The sequence below is a fragment of the Haliotis cracherodii genome, unplaced genomic scaffold (genome assembly GCF_022045235.1).
Source record: "Haliotis cracherodii isolate W230 unplaced genomic scaffold, xgHalCrac1.p SCAF_4, whole genome shotgun sequence".
Classification (NCBI taxonomy): domain Eukaryota; kingdom Metazoa; phylum Mollusca; class Gastropoda; order Lepetellida; family Haliotidae; genus Haliotis; species Haliotis cracherodii.
This window is the reverse complement of record NW_027266297.1, coordinates 31,842,671-31,854,886: the sequence shown is the minus strand read 5'-3', so window position 1 is coordinate 31,854,886 and position 12,216 is coordinate 31,842,671. Positions and strand designations below refer to the sequence as shown.

General features: G+C 43.0%; 1 protein-coding gene across 2 annotated transcripts in view; it reads right to left on the bottom strand.

Moving 5' to 3' along the window:
• LOC139480369 (RB1-inducible coiled-coil protein 1-like) overlaps positions 1-12,216 on the bottom strand; it is a 63,239-nt gene that overhangs the window by 37,787 nt on the left and 13,236 nt on the right. For both annotated transcript variants that reach the window (XM_071263431.1, XM_071263432.1), the window contains 9 exons: positions 11,327-11,412; positions 10,745-10,860; positions 9,528-9,614; positions 6,943-7,108; positions 4,888-4,944; positions 3,420-3,590; positions 2,610-2,794; positions 1,879-2,065; positions 929-1,010 (listed from right to left, as the gene is read on the bottom strand). In XM_071263431.1, coding sequence (XP_071119532.1) covers positions 929-1,010; positions 1,879-2,065; positions 2,610-2,794; positions 3,420-3,590; positions 4,888-4,944; positions 6,943-7,108; positions 9,528-9,614; positions 10,745-10,860; positions 11,327-11,412 — 1,137 coding nt within the window. The remainder of the gene's footprint in view (positions 1-928; positions 1,011-1,878; positions 2,066-2,609; positions 2,795-3,419; positions 3,591-4,887; positions 4,945-6,942; positions 7,109-9,527; positions 9,615-10,744; positions 10,861-11,326; positions 11,413-12,216) is intronic.

Sequence of the window (12,216 nt, the reverse complement as noted above, 5' to 3'; positions counted from 1 at the left end):
CACTGCCAACTCTGAGAGTGTGGGTTCAAATTCAGGATGGGACTTCACCCAAAAAACTACTAAACTTCACTAAGAAAGTGTAATCATGGTAATCCCAAATATAACATATGTTCCTTAGCCAACTCTACATTACACCAGTTCCTGTGCTGGAGGCTAGGAGTTGCCTTTATCTTGTATAACATCTCCATTGACATCCTTCGTATTTCATGCCAATGCAATAACCTACTAGTGCCTGACCAATGTTTTTTTCTTGTATACGAATCTACTGAACTGATATTTCTCTGATTTTGAAAAAGAATAAATGAAAAAACATCCTTTGGGGATGTTTTAATATTTAACCGACAGCACTATGATATGGATCAATTTCTTTATCAAGGAGAAGCAACTCTTCTGCAGTTATAACTTGTCATCTACCAATCAAATCACTTCCTGCTGATTACTGTTGCATGCACATATATGCATCAATATTTATTGCACTGGGCTGTGTTTTTTTTCCCTCCTCCACTTAAGACAATTTTGGGCAAAAGATCTCTTATACAAGAAAATAAATTGATCTGACCTAATTAGAAACAAATGTATCACATAACATGAGTAGCATATTATTGACAATACTGAAGACATATCTGAGGCAGATATCAAGAACATGCCATGGTAATGAACACGCTTATAACAAACTGACGGATATAGCGAACTTACTTTTTTGTCCCGACTATTTGCTGTAGTCATGCTGTATATATGCTTATAACGAACTACGGTTATAACGAACAAATATTAGTGGTCCCTTTGAGTTCGTTATATCTGTAGTTTACTGTAAGGGCATTGTTTGAATCCTAAATTCTAAACCATCAACTCTAAATGAAACAGATGAAGATAGACACACAGAACAGAAAATGATGTGAGATAAGTTTGAGATGACTGTGGTGCTTACCCAGCTCTGTGAGGAATGCCTGTCTCCTATTGACTTCATCTGTCTGAAGCTGACTAGATTCCAGAGCCAGGTTGCCTGCCCACTGAGGACAGACACAAACATCACATAAACTAAGCTGATTTGGAAGCAAGTGACTGTTTTCTGCAACAATACCATTAACCATATCACAGCAGTAATTAATATTCAGAGTATTGATGAACATCTTTGGATTTGATTGAAAACTAAATCATTCAGGTCACAGCTAAGGACACACATTTTTTATCGTTCATTTTACAGGCCCACCACCCCTACTGAAAAGCATCTGGAAAAAAACATAAATATATATAAAAATAATTATGTCTCCCGCTAGTAATATAGACCCTCATATAAAAAATAAAATGTAATATGTCAATTCCATGTCTACATCTCTATCAGTGATTTAAAAAGGCAGCTGCAGTTTCAACTACATGGCAGAATGACTATCATATCAATAAATATAGTTTGACATAGTTATTTATTTTTGTTTCAACCAGTCTTGTGTGGAAAAGCTGGACTACATCCGTGAAACATTAGATTAAGAAAGTGTGACCCAAGACATCCACACTTTGCACACTTCAGTAAGGTGTGAGAGAACATTTTTACCTTGAAAACCCCATGGAAGAACTGATAGAGTGAATGAGTGTATATGGTCTTACTCCGCTTTTAGGAATATTCCAGCAATATCACAACCCATGAGAGGAATCGAACCTGGCTCTTCGGCATGACAAACTTACGCTTTAACTGCTAGGCTACCCCACCTCCCCACTGGAGTTAAAAAAAACCCAGGAGTGACCTGATTACAAGCCACAGTACAGATTGGTCTAGTCAAAGTGAAACCCAAGTCTGGTATATTTCTATGGTCAACTTTACAAAAAGAGCCTTCTCCCAAGTTATTTTATGCCTATCGTTTACATGTATAACTCCAAACTGACCTCCAGGAATTGTGTGGAGAACTTCCTCCTTCTGACGACCTCGACAACTAGCTCCGCATAGACTCGGGGAGCATCGTGAATCTGGTGTAGAATGTCCAGACGTTTCTGGAGCCTTTTCAGATTCTCACGGTATATCATCAGTTTCCCATCAACATCACAAATCTTCTTCTCCACAAACATCACCCACCTGGACGCACAAAAGTCTTGTTAGTATGCTTTTTCAGATACTTCTGCTTCAACAGCCACAAGTCTATCTAACAAGTACCGTATATCGCCATCTACAAAGCGACCCCATGTATGAGGCGACCCCCTTCAAAATTGCTGCTAATTCATATACCCCTTCTATAAAGTGAATAGGAATGGAGCACTTCACCTGCGCATACAGTCCCTACATTTGCAATAAAAACGTGTTTGTCTTCTGCAAAAAAGAATTACATCGTATCCCTTCAGCGAATTCATGGAAACCAACAGATCATCAAAGTATCGACAACTACCCTCAAGTTTCAACCACTGAATCAAAGGAGAATATATTCCAGTCTTGTAAACCTTGCTCATAATAACCATTATGATAACATTAACTCATAACCAACCAACAATGCCAAAGGACAAGTTCAGGTTAGTAGATTCCACAGGATGACAGCAAAAGCAAATTTTTGTCAACAGCCGAAAAATGTCACGAGATTGAAAAGAAGTTCCTATAACCTCCCACTGTCCACCGCCTCCCTGTGTACCTGAGTCTGGTGTGGAGGTTGATGGAGAGCTCCTCCTTGGCCATGCGACACTTCTTCTTGATGTCGCGGAGTTTCTTGTGGTTGTTGAGCATCACCACCAGCTGCTTCTTGTGACTGGCACACAGGTCCGGCAGGATGGAGTTGTCCCGCAGGTTGCTCACTCGGTTCTGGTTCTGGACAAACCCCTGCAAAAAACACATCACTGACCAGCTGTAGTGTGAGGGAGTTGGGACTAATGCCACTTTGTTTGTTTGTCCGCTGCACTCAGCAATATTCCAGCTATGTGACAGCAGCCTGTGAATAATAGAATCTGCACCAGACAGATCTGTGATTGATATTGTGAGCAACGATTCACACCGTTGGGGTAAAAGGACACGAAATCACTTTGTCACCTAGCCTGAATTTGTGATCCATTGGGTTGACTCTTACGACCAGCAGAGGTTGCTAGGGACCTATTCTAACCACAAATCCCCTTGGTGTACTGCCACTTGAAGAAGTGCTTATCAAAGGCATGTCAGCTTAATGTGGTAGGAGAGCTCAAGGTAACATCATATTGATGTTGACCACTTTATTAAGCAGAGAAATAGATCCAGAGTGAGTGAGTGAGTGAGTGAGTGAGTGAGTGCTTTAATCACTAGGTTACCCCACCAAACCCATAGATCCAGATGCTACAATCACAAATTGACAAAACCAAAATGACTCCAAACATATGGTCTAACATCTGACCCATTATATCCCGCACACACTTGTGCCTGGAGTGTTCACATCAATGGGAAGCTCTGACTCCAGCACATACAGGCATCCTGTTACCTTGGCCATGTCTGCCTGTTCCTGCACTATCTTCCTGGCCCCGGACATGAACTGGTCGAGTCCGTACAGTCGGTCCTCGAGCCCCTTCACCTCCTTCATGCTGCAGTTGTCTACCGCCTCCATTGTCTGCTGCACCTCGGAGTGCAGGGTGTCGAGGATCTTCTCGTCAAACTGGACAAACATCAAACAGATTCACTACACGGGCATCTTGATGAAACTTTTGTGTGTGATGATTTGTCAGTAAAATGTAATTTTTTTGTAAAATACCTTAGCTCGTCACAGTTAGACACAGAATATTAGACTATCCTATTGATAATGATTGCAATTATCCCAGTAGTTTCTCCAGATTCCCATTGGTTAATTCTGACTCGATCGCCGAATGACAAGGGTGATGCTATGTTTGTTGATAAATACTGAAAGTAGTCCCTACTTGACCTTTGATATTTACCTCTGTCCGCATAGGACTTCGTTTGTTTGAAACCTACCCATTATATGATAAACAGAGATTATCATGCGAGTGTGTTTTATGAAGGTAAATATCCTATATCAGGAATAAACATTGTAAAACATTGTATTTAATGCCATATATTTACCACCCCAAACATGCCAAAACACGCAAGAATAATAACCTTTCTATTATACAATGTCATTCTTAAATTCTACCATCAAAATAAGTATTTCTATCTCTCACAAACATTATCTAAAGATTGCATGCATAAATATATTGATATGTCAGAATGTCAGTGATGAGTCAGTCGGAGAGTCACTGACGACAATCAATGTAGTTCCAACAGAACTGTCTACACTTAAAACATGGGTATGGAAACTGATCGACATTTTTAGTAACTTTTAGACTATCATTTTGATAATGATTACATTGTCCAGGTCCCCAATCGTCAATTTTGACTTCATTGCCAAAAGACAGAGGTGATGCCGTGTTTGTCAACACTGAATGTAGTATCTTTTCATATATGCATACCGTATTCAATGTAATAAGCGCCCAGGGCGCTCTCAAAATAAGAAATAGGGGGCTCTTATTAGAATATTATTTTGGTGAAAAAAACAGAGTTAAAAGATAAATTTCGTGGTTTATGCTGACAGCCTGAAGTGTTTATATATGACAGATATATTTTTCCAGAATTTTATTGCCCATAATTAAGGGTGCATATAACACACGAGTGCGTATTATACGCGAATAAATAAGTCTCGTGTACATTGATCAATCGGAAGGGGTGCTAATTGGGAATGTTCACTAGGCAATATATTAGCAAATATCGCAGTGGGCGCTTGTTAGAGCGGGACGCTTATTACGTCAAATACGGTATTAATCCATAAACAACGGGATACCGTTCTTCTCCATTGGGTTTATCCCAACGAGTAATACTCAAACTCATCATACAAAAAACATGAATACGTGTGTTGAAGAAGCCAGCTTGCTAAAGGCCTACAGACATGGTGAGTGACTGACCTGTTCTGCGGCCTTGAGGCACTGCTCCACCATGTCATGTAGACTGTGCTGGGGGTCCTGTAACATATACACACCTTGTAACACAGTCACACACATAGACATTATTATACAAGTATGTGGGTCATACCAGGGCTGGGGGTCCTGTAACATATACACACCTTGTAACACAGTTACACACATAGACATTATTATACAAGCATGTGGGTCATACCAGGGCTGGGGGTCCTGTAACATATACACACCTTGTAACACAGTCACACACATAGACATTATTATACAAGCATGTGGGTCATACCAGGGCTGGGGGTCCTGTAACATATACACATCTTGTAACACAGTCACACACTTAGACATTATTATACAAGTATGTGGGTCATACCAGGGCTGGGGGTCCTGTAACATATACACACCTTGTAACACAGTCACACACTTAGACATTATTATACAAGCATGTGGGTCATACCAGGGCTGGGGGTCCTGTAACATATACACACCTTGTAACACAGTCACACACTTAGACATTTTTATACAAGCATGTGGGTCATACTAGGGCTGGGACGAGTCCAAATTTACTACCCGGGTACCCACCCCACTATTACACCCGACCCTACCTGGGTAGCCGCTGTAGGTCTCAAGAGATGGGTACAAAATGTCTGATTGGGAAAAGCTTAACAAAATGTATTCAGATACACATATAAAACAATCTGATCTTGCATTAACCAAAGTTGACTGAAGTTTTATCTGTATTCAAACATATAAAGTCAGAAGGAATGGGTGCTTAGTCAAAAAGAAATGCCAACATTAGTCACTGATATTGTAACCATAGAATTCTAGATAATTTTTGCCATTTAACAATATATTATGTGACTAACCACTGGTTAGGGTAGTCCTGTGGGTACCCAGGTCTACTCAGTACCCACCTGACCCGGGTACCCGAGTTACCTGTCCCAGCCCTAGGTCTTACTGATTATTAAGAAAATAAGTGTCAGAAATCTTGTATTTCCTTAGTGAGAGTGAGGGTAATACATGAATTCTTGCATGTTTCCTGAAATCAGAATGACACATGTGAGTGTAATCATTTCTTTATTACCCATTATTTCTAAATCCTTTTGAGCTCCCCTTAAGAAAAATATGCACTGATCATGACCACCATTTTAGAAAACCACAATTGTCGAAAGACATCGATAATCTTCAACTATGACGTTGTTTTCTAGTGTGACATCATTTGGACCAAACATCACAATACAACTCGAATGACTTCAACAACGACATCCGGACAATGTAAGCAATATACTGGTATGCGTAAGTGAAGTGATGTGCACCAGTGCACATATTGGGCACGTTGCAAGCCACAAATCGCTTAGATAAAGTAAATTAATCGCTCATCCTGGGGTCGCAACAGTTTGATGTACTTGCGCACTCTTCCGAAATGGAAGCACAACTACAGCTTAGTTGCCTTGACATAGAAGAATGTAATAGAAGAGGCTCTAGACTAAAAGATGGGGAGCAGACTGAGGATGATGTGGTGTTAGCTACCTTTGCTCATTCTCGTTGATCCAGTGAAGAATATTTTGTTCCGCTGTCAAGTCAGCCACGATTTTGGTTTGAGAACGAAGCAAACTCAGCCAGCGATTTTTTGCAGTGTGGTTGAAAGTTAGCTCACTGTTGTAAGGCGAGTCGCTGTACATTGATTGCAAGCGATTCACGCTTTGCAACACACCCCTGATCTTTATGAACTCGGTTATTCCTAACCCTATAGGTCAAAATATGACTGAAAGAACAGTAACCATGTTTCAGTCAGGTTGCCATACCAGTGAGTCCCCACTATCATGACAATGATGCCATATGTTGAATATTTCTGTCAGTTTAACATGGTTATTTGTCACAAAATAATGTATATATCATGTCAATGTTAACAGTGTGTTTAGATTGTCCACAATTTTGAACACTTGTTAATGGTTTCTCAGTATGGGAGGAAAGCCAACAGTGTCGCTCATGGCATATACAATTGTTGTGAGTTGAAACAACTTTTTAGTGTTTGTACGAGTAACTCACCTGGGAGCTGATCCACTCAAAGAGAGTTTTACACTGTGCCAGCTCCATGTTGTCAGCTGCGATTGGGTTGCTGGGGTCGTGAGGGTAGGACATGGCCAGCCCCAGGGGTGTGCTCAGACAGGTCAACAGTGGGATCTTGGTAAGGAGCTCCAGGGACTGGCCAATACTGCAGCAATAGACAACAGATCAGTTATACAAGCCTTGTTGCTCTAAACACCCCTCACCCCTCAGGGCTCTATCCACACCTCGTTGCTCTATACAACCCTCATGGCTCTATACACCCATCACGGCTCTATACAGCCCCTCATGGCTCTATACACCCCTCATGGCTCTATACACCCCTCGTGGCTCTATACACCCCTCACCCCTCATGGTTCTATCCACACCTCGTTGCTCTATACACCCATCACGGCTCTATACATAGCTCGTGGCTCTATACACCCCTCTTGGCTCTATACACCCCTCGTGGCTCAATACACCCTTCATGGCTTTATACCCCCCTCATGGATCTATACACCCCTCATGGCTCTATACTCCCCTCATGACTCTATACTCCCCTCATGGCTCCATACACCCCCTCATGGCTCAATACACCCCTCGTGGCTCAATACACCCCTCGTGGCTCAATACACCCCTCGTGACTCTATACACCCCTCGTGGTTCTATACACCCCCTCATGGCTCTATACACCCCTCGTGACTCTATACACCCCTCTTGGCTATATACACCCCTCATGGCTCTATACACCAATCATGGCTCCATACACCCCTCATGGCTCTATATACCCCTCATGGCTCGATACACCCCTCACAGCTCTATACACCTTCATGGCTCTATGCCCCCCGCATAGCTCTATACACCCTTCATGGCTCTATACCCCCTCATGGCCCTATACACCCCTCATGGCTCTATACACACCCTCCTGGCTCTATACTCCCCTCATGGCTCTATACTCCCCTCATGGCTCTATACACCCTTCATGGCTCTAGACCCCCCTCATGGCTCTATACTCCCCTCATGGCTCTATACCCCCTCATGGCCCTATACAACCCTCATGGCTCTATACACACCCTCATGGCTCTATACTCACCTCATGGCTCTATACTCCCCTCATGGCTCTATACACCCTTCATGGCTCTAGACCCCCCTCATGGCTCTATACACCCCTCATGGCTCTATACACCCCTCATGGCTCTATACCCCCTCATGGCCCAATACACCCCTCGTGGCTCAATACACCCCTCGTGGCTCAATACACCCCTCGTGACTCTATACACCCCTCGTGGTTCTATACACCCCCTCATGGCTCTATACACCCCTCGTGACTCTATACACCCCTCTTGGCTATATACACCCCTCATGGCTCTATACACCAATCATGGCTCCATACACCCCTCATGGCTCTATATACCCCTCATGGCTCGATACACCCCTCACAGCTCTATACACCTTCATGGCTCTATGCCCCCCTCATAGCTCTATACACCCTTCATGGCTCTATACCCCCTCATGGCCCTATACACCCCTCATGGCTCTATACACACCCTCCTGGCTCTATACTCCCCTCATGGCTCTATACTCCCCTCATGGCTCTATACACCCTTCATGGCTCTAGACCCCCCTCATGGCTCTATACTCCCCTCATGGCTCTATACCCCCTCATGGCCCTATACACCCCTCATGGCTCTATACACACCCTCATGGCTCTATACTCACCTCATGGCTCTATACTCCCCTCATGGCTCTATACACCCTTCATGGCTCTAGACCCCCCTCATGGCTCTATACACCCCTCATGGCTCTATACACCCCTCATGGCTCTATACCCCCTCATGGCCCTATACACCCCTCATGGCTCTATACACCCCTCATGGCTCTATACACCCCTCATGGCTCTATACACCCCTCATGGCTCTATACCCCCTCATGGCCCTATACACCCCTCATGGCTCTATACTCCCCTCATGGCTCTATACACCCTTCATGGCTTTATACCCCCCTCATGGATCTATACACCCCCTCATGGCTCTATACTCCCCTCATGGCTCTATACTCCCCTCATGGCTCTATACACCCTTCATGGCTTTATACCCCCCTCATGGATCTATACACCCCTCATGGCTCTATACTCCCCTCATGACTCTATACTCCCCTCATGGCTCTATACACCCTTCATGGCTTTATACCCCCCTCATGGATCTATACACCCCCTCATGGCTCATGTACTCTAATGCCCAAGCTTGAAACCTCAAATGTTTCAATTCAGGATTATTGTCTTCTTACATTCTTGTTGGAGGTCTAATGCCCATATTATTCAGAGTGAGAGCTTAATTATTATTTTCACTAGCCTGCAAAATTATCTGCAACAGAGTTGCCATCTGTGGTAGTCCCCAAGGAAATGCCACTAGTCCAATGTCACTAGTCCTTCCTGGGAGTTACTATTCATGGACAAGCGGACCTTGGTAAACTTCAAACCCTGGTTATGACTAACAAAACTACTACTTTCCATCTCTTTGGGTAGCATGCCATGTCTATCACACAGTATAAATTCTGCAATGGTGATAAACCCTGGTACCAATACTGACCTGGCAAGTGTGTTGAGATACCCCTGGCGGTCTGTGAGGTAGTTGTCATAAGCCTCCTGAAACAACTCCCATCTCTGTCTCAGGGCACTGCAGGCAAATAGAGGCGTATGTTAGCAAGGAGCGAGTGAGTATGGTTTTACGCCGCTTTTAGCAATAATCCAGCAATATCACGGCAGGGGACACCAGAAATGGGCTCCTCACATTGTACCCATGTCGGGAATCGAACCCGGGTCTTCAGCGTGATGAGCGAACGCTTTAACCACTAGGCTACCCGACCGCCCCATGTTACCAAGGAAAGCAAAATACAAAATTAAGTGATAATCATAATTATCAACATGATCATATTCAGTATGCAATTGCTCCTTTTAGATACATACACAGAATCATATTCCACTGACATTCATCACATTATTGAGAAAGTTGAAGTCATAAGATATGTTTCAATATGATGATATGGGTTGAAATGGGTTCAACATGTTCAAACATCTTGTTACAGCAGTTTTATAACCGCATTGTGTCTGTGTTTGCGTGTGTGTGGCTGTATGCTGGTATGGACTCATGATAGTTGTATTGTGCTTGTTCACTCAGATACCATATCCCAGCTTAACAGGCATACACCACTGACACGCATTATACTGACTCTGACCTACATGCTTGATTTATCCACTAAATGTGGATGGCTGTTTCAGATTGTCTAAACAATTGACTTCTTTTAGTTTGCACACAATCCGACCTTAAACCTATTTTGTTCCAACACAATAACTGTCCAACCATAGCTCAAGAGAATCATTTCAGGATAATCCTGTATTTATATTCTCAAGAGAAACAAGGCAAGGAAAGTCAACATGATTTTTTTAATTGTGTTTACATGTTTAATGTCTGAAATAACAAATAGGAAAATAAAATAAAAAGTGAATGAGAAATAGGTATTGAGATACTGATGATGGATTAAGTAAGACTTGTAAACATTCTGTCCGGTGTAGTTGATAGTGGGGGAGATCAGTTGCACCTTATCCACGTATGAGTGGATAAAGCCACATAGGCATGTGATATAAACATATTCTATTCACTCAAAGTGGAAAGGATTGGATGCAAGTAATATCAACTTAGAATGCCCGGTCCTAGGCATGTCCTTTGCAAAAAGTCAAAATACATCATTTTGTTCGCCACATCCACAATCTGACAAGGTTAGTGATACAGGGGAGACAACTGTGTACCTGGTGATGTCCTCGAGGTTTGCAACCACGGCAGCCCATCCCTGCTGCTGTAGATGCTGATCGTGGACGAGGCGCTCACACGCCTTCAGCTCCTCCTCATCAACATCCCGAAATTGCTGCAAGACAATCAGTTCCATCAACAGTGAATACATAAGTACAAGGTTCCATGACATAACTCCTTTAACCAAAATAAGCATTTTGAAAAAAAATAATTGCTTCAATAGCTATTGGATTAATCATATTGGTTTCCTCAAATATTTGAGTATAACAATTTTCAAAAGACTTTTTGTCACATTTCACGGGATATGAGTATTAAAAGGACCTGTTCACATGGTTAGCTTCCCTGATATATTTACAAATAATCACCATAATTCATCCTGAAGCATGTTCAAAAGATAATATCTCAAACATTATGCAAGTATTCCTGAAATAACACCTATAGTTTCACATCACTTGCACCACATATTAACAATAATAACATTTGTCAAAATATATACATGAATGTAAATTTGTAACTTAATGTCCTGCATCATGAAATGTTGTCAATACTGGTTTCATATCAACACAAGAAGAGAAACACACCACAGAAAGTTGGGTCCGAGACACGACTGTTTCATAGGCTGGAGGCATGATGAGAGAGCCTTCAACTTGACCCTGAAGGTCAATATCTGCAACATAAACACCAGGATTAGTCTGATAGCAGCAGGGGCAGATGGAGTCCACACAGCTACAACATCAGTACAGGTGCTGGAGGGAGGGGAGACTGCAGACCTACATCTCTATCACACTCAGCTTTTCCCACTGGAGTGTTTAACTACATTAGGGCTACAACATCAGGACAGGTGCTGGAGGGAAGGGAGGCTGCAGACCTACGTCTCTATCACACTCAGCTTTTCCCACTGGAGTGTTTAACTACATTAGGGCTACAACATCAGGACAGGTGCTGGAGGGAAGGGAGGCTGCAGACCTACGTCTCTATCACACACTCAGCTTTTACCACTGGAGTGTTTAACTACATTAGGGCTACAACATCAGGACAGGTGCTGGAGGGAGGGGAGACTGCAGACCTACGTCTCTATCACACACTCAGCTTTTCCCACTGGAGTGTTTAACTACATTAGGGCTACAACATCAGGACAGGTGCTGGAGGGAGGGGAGACTGCAGACCTACGTCTCGATCACACTCAGCTTTTCCCACTGGAGTGTTTAACTACATTAGGGCTACATATCAGGACAGGTGCTGGAGAGAAGGGAGGCTGCAGACCTACGTCTCTATCACACTCAGCTTTTACCACTGGAGTGTTTAACTACATTAGGGCTACAACATCAGGACAGGTGCTGGAGGGAAGGGAGGCTGCAGACCTACGTCTCTATCACACACTCAGCTTTTACCACTGGAGTGTTTAACTACATTAGGGCTACAACATCAGGACAGGTGCTGGAGAGAAGGGAGGCTGCAGACCTACGTCTCT